A 20360-nucleotide genomic window follows, 5' to 3' on the forward strand; every position below is an offset into this window, starting at 1 on the left:
GGTCACTGCAAAAACAAAACTACCGTTAACATTTCCGCATTTCCAGTAAAATTTGAATGTAGCAACAACTAAAAGCTAAATTTTCCCTATAGAAAAACATCCAAATTTTGAGACCATCCCCAGCTCTTGGACATGCATGCCCCATGAGGGTGATAATGTCCCAGCTGAACCCAGTTCTATTTGAGTGAAGATGACCTTCTGACCTGAGCCCTACACACAGACAGCTGTGCCTCTGCCATCCTGATGTCACTCTTCTTCTTAGTGATGTCTTCCTGGGTCTCCCTGGCTTTACTGTATAACTGCATCTCTGTATGACTGGGAAATACAATCATTTAATCATAAGTAGGGCAAAATTCAGTGACAAGCACAGCAAATTCATTCATTTTTGCAGTGCCTTACGTCACCAATAGGGTTGTGTGACAATAACTACTGCATTGCAAATTGGTTGGCCCATAATCCAGAGGTCCTGGGTTCTAATCCATTGGTATGCCATTTGATTTTGTGCACTTTTTAAATCTTAATAATCTTCTTTGACTTTTCCATCTTTCTTTTTTTTTTAATCCATGGTATATGTTTTCTCATTTTGCAGCTGTTTTTTTTATGATTTACAGTATGATAAAAAAATCTGGAAATGGACTAAAAAAGATGCACACATGGATAGCAATCATTATAATAATGGAGTCAATATGACCTTATAAAGTCTTACCTTCTATACAGGGACTCTAAAGAAGCTATTGCATCATCTGTGTGTTGTACAAGGATCTCTAAATCTTCAATCTATGGTGACGAAAAACATACATTTCTTGTTACAAGTACTGGTTGCATCATCAATGACAACAAGTCAGTAAATTCTCCAAAAATTAGCTTGCTCCCACACTCAATCAGTGAAATAAATCTCATATTCAGTCATATCTTGAGGAATAACTGCTGCAAATTTAAAAGTGCAGACAAGCCTAAACAGAAAGAGGGAGAAAGTTCTATTGTGAAGACAAGTCCAAGTTTCTTACTTCTTTCTTGAGCATGTCATACTTCCTCCACAAGGCAGGCTCTGTCGCATCACTTAGCACCAATGCATTTTGTAGGAAGTCCTGAAACAGTAGATAAAAGGATACAATGTAGAAGTTCCAACTGCATACCAGAATGCATATATATTTACTGTTCAGCAGTGCCCCCTAACAATCTATTTTGGCATTACAGGATGGTGTGCGGTGATAATTTATATAAGGAATGTTCTTGTAAATGTCATGAATATCCTAGCATTTTGATCCTCTTGCCAACCATTGGACTACACAATGATAAAAAACAACAAATAAACCCAGCAGAAGAGGAGATATCTTGTGTTTATTCTCTCTTTTTATCCTTGTCAGAGGGTTCCTAATATTTGCTTTAAAGGACAAATATCTGATCGTTTTCCTTATTTCCAAAATCTCTCTTCTGACTTCTGCAGCTGGTAATCAATCGCTCCAGGAGGAGGAATGGACTGTATTTAGCTGAGAGCAGGCTGGCAGGTCCTTGTGTTTCTGTGAGTGGAGTAGTTGGGTATCAGCTGTGATTCCATTGGGTTTGGTATGTGTATCCTTCAGTCATACATTGGAAACCTAAGGGAAAAGTGTTTCAGGATGCATCTACTGTTCAACAGAGCTTCATGAGGAAACAAATAACATTATGTGTTATAATCCCAGACCAAGGATCTTCCAAACTCACCGCTCTGGCCTCTGGCTCAGGTTTAGTGTATCTATGGATTGGCCTCTGGGGTTGGTCAGGAGCAAAGTTTGCTGTAAGCTCTTTGATGTCTGTTTTGTTGGGTAATGTCCTACAGGCTTGTACCAACATGTCCATTCTGTTACTCTTTTCTAAAGCCTGGAAAAAAAGAGGAAGTGCATGATATAAAAAGGTAATACATAATACTGGCCATTACTCACTACTCAGCAGCGCCCCTAGCAGTCTATTGTGGTATTGCAGGACGGTGGAAGGTCTACAGGTTTAATAAAAATTCTCCCACCTATTAGAAGAAAGTGATAATGCTACATTCAATCTCCATGAAGATTAAACCATGATGTAACTTGTGTCTTAACAGTATACGTTGTATCGTATTTGTGTGATGTACTTTTTGACAGTCTTTGATATTGACACCTCTGAGAATGGAGGTATTGTTTTCAGTGTGCCAGTTCGTTTGCTTTTATGTTAGTCTGTTTGCTTGTCTGTGTGATTCCACAATAAGTCATATGGCTATCACTATTGACTGAATAGTAACAGGAAGAGTGTAGTTCAGAGTTGCCACAATGAGTACTTTAGCAACCTTGTGGTGCCTGCACTGACAGACATTCAGTGCAGGCATTGTTTCTGAGTTGATAAAAGTCTCTGTTTACCTTGGTTTGTGCAGTTTTGGCATATCTTCCAAGGAACATAGAAAGTGCAGTCAACATCTCTAAATGAAGGTCTTCAAGGTCCTGGAAAAACAAATTGATTATTTTAAGACATTTTTCATTCACAGTTATGAGTGTGGTACTGACAGTGAAACTGGTTCAAACAATAACTTAAAGATTCTTCAGAATTTACCCGGCTACCCTTCACAATTAATATATTACTGTATGCAGTACATTGTATTTACTGATAGATATTTATTCCAATTTTTTATCCATTTATTGGCTTGGCTGTTCTGTATGCACAGCTAAGGGCTGCCATATATCCTCGGGCTATTACAAAGGGCTACCTTTGGTGACTTTTTACAAATGGAATTTGCCATAGCATGATCACAATAACATTCAATTTAACACACAAGACAAAAATTCATTAAGACGAGACAACTGAATATTGCATGATTACACAGCTTTAATGTGATGCTACTTTACCTTTATCCGTGGGGTATCCTATATTTGTTGTCTTTAGAAACAAAGAACTTAGCGATATCAAGTTGACGAATGTTGGTTTCAAATTGCAATATTTTAAAAATAATGCAATTTGAAAACACCTTCTGTGACTTGGTATCCCTAAATATTCTGTTTCTAAAAATGACAGATGTAGGTTACCCCACGAACAAAGGTGAAAAACGGTTACTCACATCCACCATTTCTGGAAGAGCTCTAGTGTAGAAAGCTTGGTTGAAAGTGTTGACTGCTGTCAGCTGTAGTAGATAGGCATTGTGGAGATTGTGGCACACGGAGAGGTAGTGGCTCTGAGGAAACATGAAGAAAAATATTGAACGTTACCATTACAAATATAAAGTATATTCCAACTGTCTTCAATATATTTCTATAAGGATCATGATGTGGTCAGGCTAGGTGTGGCCAACCAGCCATTCAACACTGATGTGTACTGTATGACTGTGTGTATCTATCCCTAGCAAGACTGGGAGCAACTACATTATGGAGAGTACAAGGCTGAGTGATATGCAGATTGTACTATGCAATGCTGTACATAACTAATAGAGGGCGCTTTTGCAACCATGACATCACATCCTTCCCCAGTGATTTTATGAATGGATGTCACGCCCTCTCATTAACTTTAGATACTAGTGCATCACATTTGTCTGTAAACATAGTAGAATTAAGAACTAATGTCTGCCTGGAGACAACTAATTGATACCTATATTACTGATAACATTTTCATTACATCATACTTGCAGACAATAATTTAATCAGTCAATCTACTTACTGAAAAACAAAATTACAGTATTTTAGACTGTTTTTTTGGACTGTCAATTGTGAAGTTTACGCTATAGAACAATCAAGATGGACATGTTTACTTACTCTGTGGGATTCTCTGGAGTCATGTTTGGCTTTTAACCAGGCTTCTGTATATTCTTTGTGTACCTAAAGAGAGAGAAATAATCAAGACTTAATGATCAAACATTTAAAAATATTTCATAACATTCCAGCCTTGATATGTTAACTATTAGTCAATTCTATTAGGCCTAGGAAAAAAAATGTTGTGTTTCCTGTTTCAGTCCTGAAAAAATTAGGGTCGGTAGGTAGGGATTATCTTTTTTTTTCTTGTATTTTTTTTTAGGCTGGCCAAAATTCTAGTGATACATATTTACAATACAGTTGAACAAAGTAAACTGAAAGGTATGATGACACTTGTCTTTCAATGTCAACCAAATTTTGTGCATGATAGATACATTTATCCTTCATTAGATGGGACAAGCAGTGTTTTACTTCAATAGGAAGCAGGCTAAATAAAAATTCTAACTGGAAGCTTTGTGACTCCACTGCCCACCCAAAAAAAAAGTCTAGGGTCGGCAGGTTTTTTTAGAGTAGGTAGGGAAACAGGAAACACAACATTTTTTTTCCTAGGCCTTAGTACATGGTGTGTATTTCTCCTTCTCATTGGCCAATGTTATCATTCATCACTTGAAATAATGTATCTCTCCTTCTGATTGGTTTGGGTTGCTTACTGTAACAACTGACCATTTAATCCATGTAGCACTTCTATGACCTTATGGCGTCATAACTGTTACAGTTACTGTTTTTTCGTGACGCCTCACGGACGAGCCTAACTGGTATAGAATTATGAGTAGCTTGACAAAAGGCAAATTGCTGGGTGGGAAACATCCTGCTTTTTATAAAAAATATGACCTTTCTGGATTTCGTTACGCACTACTATAAGCATGTTTATTCTGAATTTGAAAAGCAAAAAAAATGAATTGTGTGGCCAAAGCCATACATGGCCTTACCCTTTGCAATTCTGCTTCAGCCTTTTCTATATGTGTTTCGTAGGCATCCCGAAATCTGTGCATTTTCCGGGTCTGTCCCCTGTTGGACTCCGCCAACTGCCCCAGGGGTTGACTAACATTCTGCACCAATGAAGTGGCTAGTTCCTGCGACACCTGAAAACAACATGAACAATTATCTTATGTTAGATCAATTAATTTGATTAAAGAGATGAAAAATATCACTTGGTAAAAAGAATATATATATGTATGTATGTATGTATGTGTGTATGTGTGTATGTGTGTATGTGTGTATGTGTGTATGTGTGTGTGTGTGTGTGTGTGTGTGTGTGTGTGTGTGTGTGTGTGTGTATGTATACACATTTTACACATTTATATATATAAATGTAAGTTACACGTGCACAGACCTGGAATTTTAGTGATTTACTACCATCAAGGAAGACTATTGCTTTTGAACTGAAGATACAAGAGTTTTTACAACTACACAAAATTTTATAGTTTTGTAAAAATACCTGTGCATCAGATTCTACTTCTTCCAACAGGACATCCCAGCATTCAAATAAACTGTCTGGATACTCATGCCTGGAACATATAGGAGAAAATAGAGCTGTGTCAGCATACCCCTAGTCAGTGATCAAAACTATCATGGAATAGTACATGATTGTCTCCACCTGTAAGTTTCTTACTCATTCCACTCATTGTTTTGGAGCATGCTATTTTTAAACGTGTCATGATAAGCTTAGGAAAAAAATTAAATCAGTTTCATGTCATAAAGGTCGGATTTTTTTAATGGATTTTTTGTTTCAACAAGCACATTTCCATCCTGGGACAGTGGGACGGGTCCTAGGACAGCCCTGGAACTGTAGGACTTGAAATCACTGATAAAGTGATGACTTTTAACAGCAATTCAACTTGTGGCGTCTACTTAATAGCAAAACATATTTTCCTGCTCAACATCCTTGTATCCATTTCTACATGATTTTATACATTAAATATTATCCTAACATATTTCTGAAGCATACTGAAAATTTGATAAAAGAAAGAATCTGATGTTTCTAAATTTTTTTTCCATTTCGGACCCAAAATAAATAATGTTCAAAATAAATAATTTTCAGTTTGTGTGGTCGTGTGGTGCACCCACAAAGTGTCTGGCTCATAAACTAGAGGTTCTGATTTTGAATCCTTCTCGGTGTGAGCAGCTCAAAACATAGTAGACAGTATGGCAGTACTTGGGTCAATTACTGTTGTATTAAGGTCAACTGACTTAGAGCAAAAAATGAAAGCTTCTCCAGACCCTTGCAATATAGCCCCACCCATTGAAACTCCTTGCAATCCGTCAATGAAGCTTAGACAGCCAGGTAATATGCCAAAAAGCAGTTACTCAAGCAACTGGATATGATTTTGGAAATGGTCAGACATTTAATATGGTATCCACTATCTTTTGTCAGTGACAGTATGCTTTTTGGCATTCCTTGCAATTCAACTCCTAGCTGCAAAAGAGAAAGTAGTTGGACCACCCAAAAATAACACATGAAAATTATAATCATTATCATTCACTATCTATCCTTTCTGGTGAAGCTATATTCAGAGTAATTCTACAAAGCTTTCTCTTTTTATGTATAAAGCATAGCAAAACTGAATAAGACATGTATGTACAAGGACATGATAAACATAAAAATGCATGTACACAAATCAGTAAGAATATGAGAAATGTATCCTATCCAAAAGCAAATTACGTCATCTGTTTGAAGGATCCATGAAAATGAAAATAACCTTGAGAAAGCGCTGGAACGTCTGTGTGACGCCATGTTCCATGTACAATTTATGACCAGCCATTACAGACTGCATAGAGCATGCCAAGATTGATAGTTTTGCATTTTACCTCTAGAAATTGAGGTCAGTAATACCTCTCTGTTAGACAATACTTAATTTACAGGTTTCTGACCAAATCAAACAGACATATATCATATCACAGGGATAGAAATTGTTTGCTACATTCCTTATGCTAGACCTCTTATTGTCCTTGTTTGATTCTCCGACATTTTAAGAAAATGAAATTATACAAAGAGGACATCATGAAAACAGAAAGCTGGGAGGAAAACTAGCATCTGATTCGGTTCACCCTCTGAAACTGTATGTACCAAGGAACAGACTTAGACTCAGTTTTCATGGAATGTCCCAATGTAGCATATTTCTTTAAAACTGAGAACAAAAAATTAAGATTGTGTTACCTAAATTATGAAATTCCACATAAGGTTGGTTGTGACAATTTAGACGAAAATTATGCAAAAAGGAGAGTCCATGCTCAGTACTGGGTTATCAAAATCTATCTTTAAGTTATTATCATTTTTGTTAAAAAGTAATCCACATCATGCAAAAAGTAGCATACAGTGTTTGATTTTCAATTGACCTGATCATGAATATAGAATAAGGACAGATTATCCAATACCACTATATACATGGACTATGTTAAAAGGACCTATAATTTGGATACTTTTAGATTAATAAAAATACACAATGTTGTACCATACGAAAAGCGTAACAAACTATTTTTAATGCTGTCATTGACATAAAACATGACAGCATCAAATATTAAATACATTTTCCTGCCACATTGATGTTACAGAAATAGATTTTGTGAATTTATATACATTGATGAATAAAAACTGGAGGGTACCAAATTCTACCGGAAGGTATCATTATCCTAAATGATACAATATCAAAATCAATAGTCGTGACTGACCATCAAAGCTATAAAATCTAGAAAGGGACATTAACATTATACCATTCGAGCACTAAAAGGGATATGAGTAGGGAAAGTTAACTTGAAGTTAAACTTGCACAGTCAAGTTGTACTGTAAATGCATTAATCTTTGCAGTAATCTTATGTTGGGGATTTTGGCTTTCTTCTATCTTCTGCCTGCCTACTACCTTGTCTAATATGAGTGCTCCATGCAGATATTAAACACTGTATGTGTCAGGGCCAACTGGTCTCTTTGTCTGTAGTACCCTTGCAATGCTGAGTTGCCATTTCAGCAGCAGATTGTGGCTATAGCATGATTGTTAACTTAAAACCACCGCAAACACTCCTTTTCCTCCTTGCTGTAAATCAAGATCAACTGTTAAACAAAAATAAATGCAGTTACTACTGTAGCTTTGGTTTGTTGCTGATTCAACACTTTTAAGGGTCTAGTTACATTCATCTTATAATGACAATAACTTCAAATTTGTGTGACGTCATATGGACAAAATCACTGTGCAGCAACCAAGACCATTTCATGTCGAGAAATGAGACTGTACAATGCACTCTTTATTTTAACTTTAATAACTATAATATATAACTAGGGATGGTTTAGATTGCTATAAGGCCATACCAATTTAATTTCTTGGTTCACGGATTTTTTCATAAAAAATATGGAGCGAGAGGGCGAAATAAAAATAAAAATAAAAATTGTAAAATGGTTGGAGTAAAGGTAACGGCTAATCCAAAACAGGAAGAAAAAAAGTTTTCAGCTTGAAAAAAGTACAAAAACACTATTATTGTACAGTAACAGCACCTGTACCCACACTTTAAGGAGCTTATAATATAAAGGCCAATTTTCTACACCAGAAAGTTGGTGAATGGTTTCATTAATGGTGAAAATTTGCTGAGTGGTAATTTTTATTTTTATTTTTTTTCCCAAAAATAGGAGCGAGCGAATCCGTGAACCAAGACATTAAATTGATGTGGCCTAATTAGAAAATAAAACCACTCACTGCTGTAATGCAAAGCCGGTGTTAAAAACATCACTTGAAACAACTTGTCGCACAATTGCAGCATTTTCAGTACCATGGAAAGCTCAACACATATTATCGTCTTTGTTTTCTTTCCCTGCATTTATGGCATGGCCTGTCTGTGTGAAGAAATCAGCCCTAGAACTACCTTCACCTATTAGGCAATCATGCAAGTACATTAGCAATGAGGTGATTGTATCACACATGCAGCTGTGTACATGTGCTTTTTCTAGTAGAATCGGTTGCAAGCCAGTAGGTAGAAATGTACTGTTTGCTAAGTATTCCAGTACATATTCATCCAGTACATGAGCATAATTTTTTTTGGGGGGGGGGGCAATATAATCTGTGCAGTATCCTCTGGGATTCTGATATTTTTTAGGTCCAGGGTAGGGAAGAAAACTTTGCACGTTTTGTATACTGTAAGTGCAGAAATGTTCCTGGACAGGTGGATTAATGTCCGCGGTTTTCGCGGTGACCACTTCACCGCGAATCTAAAACCACCGTGGACATTTTTCTATTATGGTATTAGACTGCAGTCTATGGTGTAACCGGGAACTTAAATCCACCGCAAAAAGTCCCTTTTCCCGCTACCGCGAAATTAAATCCCTGCGATCTTAAATGCATTTACAGTAGTTAGTTCTGAATACACTTAGTCTACTACTGCACTGTTACTCATTTTTCTTGTATCCCTTAACTGATGGATAAATTTTCTGATAGTAAGTAATTCAAGAACAAATAGTAAGAAAAATATTCTTTCCATGAACATTTTCACAAGGAACACTTTCTTAATTTTCTTAAGTTAAGAAACAAATTCTCCAAAAGATGTTAACTCTGATGATTTCTAGAAATTCAAGTCAAAATTGTGGACAAAACATTTTTTCCTAAGTGCAGAATTTTTTCTTTAAGAAATATCTTTCCGTGTATAAGAAGAAATGAAAAACATAAGGAAACTCATATCTTGTGGTGTATCATGACTAAAGTTTTGAAATGCAGGGCTTATATTGAAGAATAGACACGTACATGTTGTATAATACATGTATACATCAGTCCATTTTGCATGTGTCAGGTAGCTGAGATGGTATATAGATATAAAGCCACATACACAATTCAGTAACTGTGATCAGATATGCCCCATTGGAAATCAATAGACTGTAAAGGGGGACAGGTTATTTGATAATATATCATCACAGCATACAATATCATACGTGACACAAGCTAATGTGACCTCAGTGCATGATAGGTGAAAAATATAATAATTTGTTGACAATACAGCTATTGTTCTCTGTGTACGATTAATTTGGATTTCATCTCTTGCTGAAAAGCCTAGATTCAAATAAAATTGAGAGCAGAAATGATACTAGGTCAGACTGAACCTTTTAGACAAATTAGAAGGATTGCATGAAAAATGGTTTAATTGTCGCAAGTGCATTTCATGTATTTTGTGTAGGTGCATAGAATAAAATTCACATTGATGACACAATTATTATTATGATATTTGCCCTAAAATACCAATTTGTATGGCTGTGGTCAAAACAGTGTTAACTGACAGACCACATCATTGAAGCAATTCTATAATTTTGCAATTTGATCAAGTTTTCTGCCACCTTATGTATGTGTATAATTTCATATAGGCTATTAGTGAATAATAATGCCTTATAAAAGTGATTACAATAAAGATAATTACCACAAGGTGTTTTGGGTGAGTCAGTGTGATGATGATGATGTGTCAATGTATTTGTCTTTTCTTTTTTTGGTCAGCATCTTTACTCAGAGGCTCTACATGGATTATGAAGATTAGTTGTATGTGTGTTAGTCTTGCCAAACAAAGGTCAAGGCTGATTTTGGGCCCCTGGCAGTTAACATTGGCACTACAGCAGGAATTCCAGTTTATGTATCTTTTGTCATGGACATACAATTGTGTTCACTTTTTGATGGCAGATAGCTTTTGATGCAAGAAATAACTGGTATATACCTTTGTGCCCCCTAGCAACTTGTTGCTGCATACATTGTATACGTCTGCTGGCAAATATCCATCCTAGATTTTTTCCCCTAAAACAATTCTGAGCCAAGCTCTAATACTGTGAATTTACAGACTTTACAGCTATAAGCATAATTCCAAGCTAGCGTAATGCTGTGAATTTACAAGCTTTATAACCACTAGCATTGTAATGTGGATCTTGATATGGGATAGAAACAATTTATAAAGCCAATTTTGCTCCCAAACCATATCCAGAAACATTCTGGTAGCTATATATAGTGAATGGGCTTTCAGATATTGCTGAGCAAGACTTCCATATATGCACATGAAGACAGAATACTGAATAGCTTCAAGGCCAACTGATGTGGCTGCCTTTGATGTTAAAAGGAAACTTAACTCAACCATGCGTTACAGATTCGGTTTGAGTTACAGTCTAGAACAGCCTTGTATGTGGTCATATGATGTGTGACTTGCCTTGCTACAAAGCCTTGCTTATTTCATGGTACTTTATCTTACATTACTGTTGTAATTGATTGACTTTGATATTATTTCTTTCGTGTTTAGTTTATTTAGTAAGCTGACTTCTATGTTGATTTAAATTGTTTATTCTTTGTGTCATTATTGATTTCATATTTGTTGTATTAGTTTGCAATGTTAGTGACCTTAAAAAGGACTGATTACCTTCACAAGCAACACCTGTTTCACCTTATCATTGACTGTTGTGGAAAACCTCAATACACACACAATAAATCAATAAATTTATGAGCTCAACTTAAAAGTCTTAACTTAGATCATGGAAGATTCCTCTTGAATTCATCCAAGGTGCTTTTTTTGCGCAAATTTGAAATTTTCTTAAGGTACATGTGTAGCATATTTTCTTGAATTAAGTATGAGATAAAAGATTCTCTTAAGTCATTGTTGTGTAGTTTAACATGGCTCACTACATTACACTTAATTAGATTGCCAACATTAAGGATGATGTTGGTATCAGTGACATGGCATTGCAACTGGTATTTCAAGCTCAATGATCAATCCTGCTTTGGAATTCCCTATTTTGATTTTGTGCCAAATTTTCTGAGGGAGAAGTTTTGTTTTAGCAATGGCACACACTACCAAAGAAAAACACTTAAAAATGACCTAATAATTATATAGAAAACTGAAATGACATGTTCATCAAATGCTAGACTTAGAATGTTGTTGGTTGCCAGTTTTTCATTTTAATTTACAATTTTCATACACAAGTCTGCTTTAATATTGTATCATACAAAGGAGGAAATGTCAACTTGCCTGTAATGATCACATAAAGCTGTCATATCAATTATTCACATCGATCAAATGAATTGACCAAGATCCAGTGAAATAGCTTTATAGTTCCTATTAGGGCTGGGCACCAGTAGAAAACTGATTTTTCTTGTTGGACTGGTCCGGAAAAAACGGACCTGAATCAGTCGACCAGATACAAAACAATAATGATGTTTTACTCTGTGAGAGAGGGGGTCCATATGCATCTTTGATACTAACTGATACCCAATAGTCGTACAAATTCTCTTTTGAATGCACTTTGCAAAGATTATTTACGATAACAATATTACTCCTACTCACCAGTCTTTCCTCATCGCCCGGTTTCTCTCCCTGAAGGTCTCGCAAACAGTTTGGATCTGCGAGGCATTTTGTTCTTGGATGGCGGCCACTCTTTGGGAGAACTCCGCAACTGGACCATGAAGAAAAAAATGCTTGTTAAAATAAGTTTTCTTCTTATGTCAATAAAGGTTAGACATCCTTGTAATAAGACAAGCCAAAAAGCAGTTACTCTAGAAACTGGGTATGATTTTGGAAACGGTCAGATGTTTCAGACAACCTATTTTCCAATTAGATCTCTTTTGCATATAAATGATAAATTCATAGCTAGGATATTGAAATCTATCCAAGAAGATATCTCCAGTACTGGCGATAGACACTGGATAGCTGTCTGAAACGTCTGACCATTTCCAAATTATATCCAGTTGCTTGAGTAACTGCTTTTTGGCACAAGTTTTCTTCTTACCCACTGGGAACAGCCAAGATCTTGGTCCTAATCCAAATACTTGTGATCAGAAGATATTCTAGAAAGAAGCCCGGAGGATCTCACAGACACTGATTGTCATCCTGGAAGTTTGCTACCTTTTGAAAAATTACTCTTCGAATGAAACATAAAGATATAAGTTTTATTCTCACAGCATAGATCTTATTCCTGTTCAAAAGACCAGGAAAAAAAGCCCAGAGGATTTTACAGGCATTGATTTTCATCCTGGAATGTTGCCACCTTTTGAAAGATAACTCTTCAAATGAAACATTAAGATATCCATAAAGACATAAAACAATCCTACACAACAACTAACAATGGAAGAATATCACCAGATCTTACAACGTTAAAAGAGTATGAAACATTTGAACTACTTCATTGGTAGTTGCCAAGGAGCATATGAATTGCTGAGGTTGCTTGAAAGATATCCACAAGAGTATACAACAATCCTACACAACCACAAACAATAGAAGAATATCACCAGATATCTTACAACGTTAAAAGAGTATGAAACATTTGAACTACTTCATTGGTAGTTGCCAAGGAGCATATGAATCGCTGAGGTTGCTTGAAAGATATCCATAAAAATACAGTCAAACCTGTATTAGGGGCCACCTCTACAGAGGGGCCACCTGTCCATAGTGGCCACTTTTTGTCGGTCCCTTGGGTATTTTATCTACAAGTTGCCACCTCTATACAGAGGCCACCTGCCTATAGTGGCCAAATTTGTCCGGTCCCTTGAGTGGCCGCTATAGACAGGTTTGACTGTATACAACAACCCTACACAACTACTCACAATATAAGAATATCACCAGATATCTTACAACGTTAAAAGAGTATGAAACATTTGAACTACTTCGTTGGTAGTTGCCAAGGAGCATATGAATCGCTGAGGTTGCCTGAATGAATGCAGCTCTTGTGGCCATCTTGAATGATTGGAGGTACAATTGTAAAGATGGTGACCTGGTATCACAGACAGTGACAAAGTATGCGCTGTCGTCTTAGACAATCATTCAAGTCACTCCACAATACGTTCTCCACATTAATCATAGGTGAATGGGAGTGTGAGAACATTGTCGTTGGGGTCCTGAACAAAAGCATAATTATAGCAATACACCTAAGTAACAGGGTAGGGGGGGTGATGAGCTCATATTCTGTGCCAAGATTTTGGGGGGAAAATTACGATTTCTTTGCAATTTCACGGCAGGAATTTTAAAGAGGAAGATTACAGTCTATAGTCAAAAACAGACTATTATCTAGCAGTAGTACACAATGGAGAAAACAAATTTACATACAACCATATACATTGCCATACACTGTAGGTACATTTCTTATGGTGTAAATTTATTTCTTTTATGATGATGATGAAAATTATTTCTAAATGAGTTAAATTCATGACACTCATTACTTCATATATGTAGTTAATCAGATACAATAAATTTGGATGACGTAAATGTAAGAAAGATGAAATCCAGATACACTGTCTCGACTAAACTCACTTCTTTAAGGTCATGACGTTCTTTGACCCCATAATAACCTTGACCTCAACACAGCCTTGTACGATAGGTCAACACAAGGTCATTGTCGTACATATAACGACTAACATTTTCACACATTAGTGGTTAGGGGGAAGATAAATTCATGCTCCTTTCTTTCCTAAATTGGGGATGATCAAATATATCTATTATTGAACAATCTCAATGTCACTGTTTTTCATTCAGATTGGCTACTGTAAATTCACTTATTTTTGCAAGGACATAATTTCATGGTAGAAGAGGGTTTTCATGTAAAGTTTTAACAATGCTGCAGTACCTTAGAAATGTTGTAGACAAAAACATGTATAGTTTTGAATCCTTCCTAGCACTACACTACCACTTTTCACCATTTCAGGTCCTTTTAACATTCACCCTTTCAATATCCTCAAATACAAATGTGTAATGTATGCACACTGGATTTGACTACTTCTTGCAGCACCTTTTGAATTTTCAAAAAGTTCAAAAGGTGTGTGCTTCATTTGAGGAAGTACAGTATAAATAACGGAAAACCTGCCCATGGCCTCACTCTGTCATGTTTGGCTGTGTTCCTGGCAGCAGTGGCTGTCTTCCCGGCAGCAGTGTAATGTTAACAGTACACATAGACTAGCCTAGAGAGTTGGACATGTACGAGGGGTTATCAATAAGTTTTCGGCCTTCAGCATCCAGAAATAATAAGCACAACTCAGATTTCGAAGCATAGATGTCAAGTATAAAGTCCGATATGAATGTGTACCAAAATTATCAAATTATTGTGATCATTACTTTCCAGGCAACACCCAGTAATGGTAGGTGAGGGAGAAGGAAAAAAAAAGTGGGCAATTTAGCTGCTATCTGAGGTGTGCGGGTCAACTTGCGCTGCTGGAAGTCAGACACCCACCTCTTTCTGCTTGAAATAGGAAGAGAATCATTATCAAACATTTTCACAATGTCTTTTGTTAATGACAGAGAATTTACGGCATGGGGAACTCAACCCACAAATGTCTGATCCTTATTCACCCTTGTTTTTCTTGCCACTTACCTTCTGTCATTTGCAAATGACGAATGCCTGGAAAGTAATGACTGCAATGATTTGAAATTTGGAGGATGTTGATAAAAGCCTTCATATTACGAAGTTGTGCCTCAAAATTTGAGTTGTGCATATTATTTCTCGGTGAGGCCGAGGACTTATTGATCACCCCTTGTAGCTGACAATGACATATCAACACCCCCAGGGAAGGGCTACAGATGAAAAACTAGGGCGTTACATGTCTGGTCTGTCATTTTTCTCTCTCACAAATCAATGTATACTTCAAAGCAAGTCGGAATATCATAAAATACAAAGACCTGTTTGCCTCTATGATATCCAGTCTATAGTCAATAGGGTTTGCACAATAGAATTGCTATATGTTACAATTTTTTCTTTGAAAACTCAAAATTTTCACAACTTTATACTTCAAACCAAGTCTGCTTTTGCGATCACTTTGACATATCAGAATAGCAAACAATGCAAAGTCCTGTTTGCGTATATAACGTCCAGCCTATAGTCAATAGGTTCCACAGATTGGAAATGCCAATTCTACAGTTTCTTCTTTGAAAATGCAAAAATTTCACAACTTCTGGTACATTCCGCATTGAAACATATTTTCTTGACATAAATAAGATGCAACATGGTGTATTTTGCAACACCGCTATTTAGTTGAGAAGCATCATTCTGTATTCTACAGTTCAACTGAAGGCCACCCTATGGAATAACATGTGCATTGACTGTGCACTGTTGGGAATTAAGACATACTTGTAGTTGAATATTGGCACACTGCCATAGAGAAAGTTGTTGACGGCAAAGTTCTGGACACAAATGTTGCATTCATGGTTTCTACAGATACAAATATTCAATGTCTTAGTTCACTGTCATTCTAACATCAAATTTGAAGGTTAGAATTAATAGTAATTTCTACCAAATTGCTAGGGTAAAAATATACAGAGGCAGTTAGCCTTGCTTATTGTTAACATGAACCTAACTTAACTGTTGGATACTCTACAAAACAGATTACTTTGTAGTGACGTGGACTATTGAGTATACAACCCATTCATGAGTTTTTACAGACAATTATATCAGGTCCCGGTTCAGGTCAGGTCAGAACCTAGACCTGATCCTCTGGACTTAAACCGGACCTGGACCTGATCCACTCGACCTGAACCGGACCTGGACCTGAATTTTCTGCACCAGTACCCACCCAAAATGTGTAGCCATAAAATATCAAGTTATTATGTCCACTTATGTTAAGTACATTTAACCTTTTACGATCAGAGTGCTGTCGTTTAAGATTATACATTGCACAAATTATCAAAATAACCATAAAGTCCATTTGATAAAATGTAACAAAATACGTTTTTGACCAGAGTTATAGCAATTTCAATAGGAACACCTACAGCACACAAGCATCAGTGTTAACAATAACATACAGTTCAGAACCAAGGACAATCTTCTACCTTTTTTGATTTACCATCAAAATGGCTCTTCAACCAATACATTTGTAACAGAGTAGATACACTGTAGTGAAATGTTAGAATTTTATGCTTTTGTTGAGTATTTGATCATTTCAACTCAGGTGGAAAATGTATTGCACAGTTTGCAATATGATGACTACCAACCTATACACATGTACTCTACAGTAGTATGGGAAAAACAGTTTATGATTGGTAGATCTTATGCTATGTTAATAATTCCATGCTAATGGATTTCCTTTGGTTGGTTCTTGGATTTTTCAAATATTTCTAACAGATATCATAACAACATAGGGCACGGAGGAAATCTTGGATACAACTGTATTCACTCCATAAATTAAGTGCAACAAGACATAAAACTGGTCCTTTGGCTTTGTTTTTAGTTAAGTACATCTTTCTTTTTTAATTTTCAAATCCAAGAACCAACCAATCAAATTGATATTGCCTAGCGGTTTGACACAACATGTGAAATATTTCAGGTCACAAAAATGCCTAACCTCTGGATGGTACCCTTTTGTCAACGACTTCCACAATTGCTTTATTTTTACTGTTTTATTGAAAGTTGGTCCCCAAGCGTTCAAACTGTTATGGTGTTCTTACTGAAGCAAAGCTCGGCCCACGCAAATGACGTCAAGTACTTCCTATTGGGAAACTAAAGTGGCACTAAAGGGAGATCCCCTCCAAACATAGACATGCGGCTGTGGTTTTCTGAGAAAGTAAAAATACCCGTGTGAAAAAGATTTGCCTTCTGGAATCTATGAACCAATTGATTGAATGGGTGTGGCCTGAAAATATGTATCACGTTTCTCCCTGCCAAGCCCCACTCAGAATGAATGGGGCCCAGGAGACTGCTTAGTGTGAGGAATAGCAGCTTCATATGCTACATTATTCAATTTAGTTCCAAAACTGTAGGTGTGTGTGTGTGGGGGGGGGGGGGTCATATCTGTACCCAAAAGACCAATGGGTGTGGCACTGCAGAATTTCAGGAAAATTCTAACTATTTTGTTTCTGATCTTTACCAAAGTGTCTAAGTTCACATGTAGATCAAGACAAGTATACATATATTACATGATGGCATACAATGTATAGGTAACACTGGAGGGCAGTCAAACTGGCTATACAGATACAGATACAGACGATGTTGTTTCCAAATGTATCAACGTATCAAAATACACACACTATTCATGAAGGATGTATGATTAACTGTCTGCAGACACAGAAGAAACAAAGCATTTCCTGATATTTATGTGCGCTGTCACTGCTTTACAGTTCCCTGCACCACACAAGCAACCCATGGGGACTCCTGTTCTTTACAATAGCTGGTGACATTTGTCTATGTGTCTAGCAAGATTCAATGGTTTCCTTTGAAACACATGAAATACTTTGTATAAGGTTAAGGTCATAGAAGGGTAAATACCCCAAGATAATTCATATGGGCTTTAAATGTACATATTTTTAACTAGGGTTATAAAAGATGATTTTACATATTACTTATTTTACAATTTTTTTATCAATTGGACGAACAAGTGCACAACAGCCAATATTTCAGCACCTAATCAAACTATGCTTTTCTTGTGTCAGTATAAAAGCCTTCATTTCCCCTTTCATGAAAATTTGCACGTAACCAATATCATAACAGACTGACTTTACATTGGTTAAATGTTTGCACTAAATTCAGTATATTCATCTCATATCTATAAACGTCATCACGTCATTCCAAAGACTTTAAAAGTGGCACATACTGCTTTTTCTGCTATAGAAAGCATGATAATTTTTTACAAAGAGTATGGATGTCGACTAGCCCCCTGCTGTGGTGGCCTGTGTGGCCCATGGGCTAAAGAAACAGAGACGGGCACCACACCTATGCGACGAACGGTATAGGACGGATTTCATAACTGTAACGTTCAAAATAATTCATTTTGAAACCATTGTCCATCGACTTGGCATCCCTAAATACCCTGTTCTCAATACAACGAATATTGATTACTCCATGGAGAAAGGTGAACTAAGGTTACATCTTTTGCCAAGAGGAGTAATGACAGTACAAATCAACAACTCATCACTCTATCAGGTCACAGTTTCAGATCAAGCCAGTGGCTAAATCAATGCAAATTTGTTAAACGCAAGGGTGGTTAGATAGCACAATACCGGCATTGCAGGTACGTTATCATATTAGATTTTATAACAAGTAAGAATGGAGAAAAGTAAAAAGAGCAAAAGTTTTGAGTAGAAAAGGACAAAATGATACTGAAAGTCTGAAAATTTTTTGGTGTTTTAATTTTTACATATTTTGTGGACCTGGTAATCTCTACAAGAAATACGATTTTCAAAACTTGGTTTTCTGGATTCAATACCCCGCCGGTTAATGCAACTTTTAGAAATTTGAAAAATGATTATGCATCACTAGTATACTACAGAATTGTGTCAACCATGGTCTTAAAACACTGCAAAACCCTCCTTTCCGCTTGTTCCACAAAATCAGGCAACTACAAAACAAGACAAAAGTATGGGATGGAGTACTGAGATCTTATCCCCTTCCAAGAACCACTCCTGTCCAGATTCTAATATTCCATATCCCGATTACATACAGCAATCTCTTCCTGTACAAAAATGAATTGGTTGTCACCATATCTCTCATTTCTGTCCGGGTAACATATTGCGTACGTGATAAAATTGTCGCCATTTCCAGCCGCATCCTTGGGGGAATCAACAACATACCTATCACCGATATCAAATATGAATGCAATTATTCTACTCTAATCTTCCCTGACATCTGACAGGTTGGTTCTGCCTTATTGTGGTGTCAAAAGCCTTTATTGAGAAAGAGGAAAAATCAATGAAGCAGAGGTGTGATATGGCAGGCCAAGATGTCTTCAGGTCTGGCTGTCAGACATCTAATCTTCCGATCGGTGAATTTGGAAACAAACTGATTTTATGAAGAATAAAACTGAAGCAATTTGTTATATAACTGGTTCACCTTTATCCGCAGGGTAGCCTTTTTCCGTTGGTATTAAGGAATATCAAGTAGATGGACGGTACGTCGCTTCAAACTGCAATAATTTGAAAATATTGCAGTCTGGTACAACAATGAATATAGATTACCCCAATATCTGTGTATATTGCAGTTTGACATAACGACAGATATAGGTTAACCAACAGCTTAAGGTGAGTAGCATTACTACAATGTGGTGTCTGAGATTACAGACAAAAAAACATGAAAACCTGCCAGCGAAGTGTTGGTATAATTTTAACCAACATCTGGTCCACTGATTTTTTTCAAGTCAGTTTTTCCTGGACCGGTCAAACAAGAAAAAACAGTTTGTACCAGTACACCAGTACCCACCCCTAATGCTGAAGCAGATAATGGGAGGACAGGGAAGCTGAAAGAAGACACCGACGGCATGATGCAGCCACCTGCAAACAAGCCAATTGAACTCTGGACTTTAACCTTTCACCTTTGTAATACAAGTTTATGTGTTGACTGACTGAGCAGTATTCTGTATTGTATATTTCTGAGTACTGTAGTCTGCATTGTCATTTTAGTTCCTTAGCATATAGCCATGGTCTCTATATTATGTAGACTGACTGACAGTAGCTGTAGTTAAAGTATGACTGGGAAAATGCAGTTTCCAACTAAAATACTTTACCAAATTGTTGCAGCCCTCAAGACAGATGATTGGTTTCAAAGGAAATCAGATACAATTTAATCAATAGGAGAAAGTTTATTGCACATTTTTCACCTGTAGGGTAATATTCAGTACAGTACAGAAAATCTTGAGCAGGCTTAACCAACATGATGCTACTACAAATCAATTTGTATGTTTGCAACTTATATGTAAAAGTTTAGCAAGAGGA

At 36.6% G+C, this 20360-nt stretch overlaps 1 protein-coding gene across 12 annotated transcripts in view; it reads right to left on the minus strand.

The window, feature by feature from the left end:
* LOC118403213 (intersectin-1-like) overlaps nt 1-20360 on the minus strand; it is a 90166-nt gene that overhangs the window by 28681 nt on the left and 41125 nt on the right. For all 12 annotated transcript variants that reach the window (XM_035801798.1, XM_035801799.1, XM_035801807.1 and 9 more), the window contains exons 2-11: nt 12027-12135; nt 5185-5254; nt 4676-4828; nt 3750-3812; nt 3062-3175; nt 2370-2450; nt 1705-1860; nt 1008-1088; nt 707-777; nt 204-315 (exon numbers count right to left, since the gene is read on the minus strand). In XM_035801798.1, coding sequence (XP_035657691.1) covers nt 204-315; nt 707-777; nt 1008-1088; nt 1705-1860; nt 2370-2450; nt 3062-3175; nt 3750-3812; nt 4676-4828; nt 5185-5254; nt 12027-12135 — 1010 coding nt within the window. The remainder of the gene's footprint in view (nt 1-203; nt 316-706; nt 778-1007; nt 1089-1704; nt 1861-2369; nt 2451-3061; nt 3176-3749; nt 3813-4675; nt 4829-5184; nt 5255-12026; nt 12136-20360) is intronic.

This window comes from Branchiostoma floridae, chromosome 16, assembly GCF_000003815.2.
Source record: "Branchiostoma floridae strain S238N-H82 chromosome 16, Bfl_VNyyK, whole genome shotgun sequence".
NCBI lineage: Eukaryota > Metazoa > Chordata > Leptocardii > Amphioxiformes > Branchiostomatidae > Branchiostoma > Branchiostoma floridae.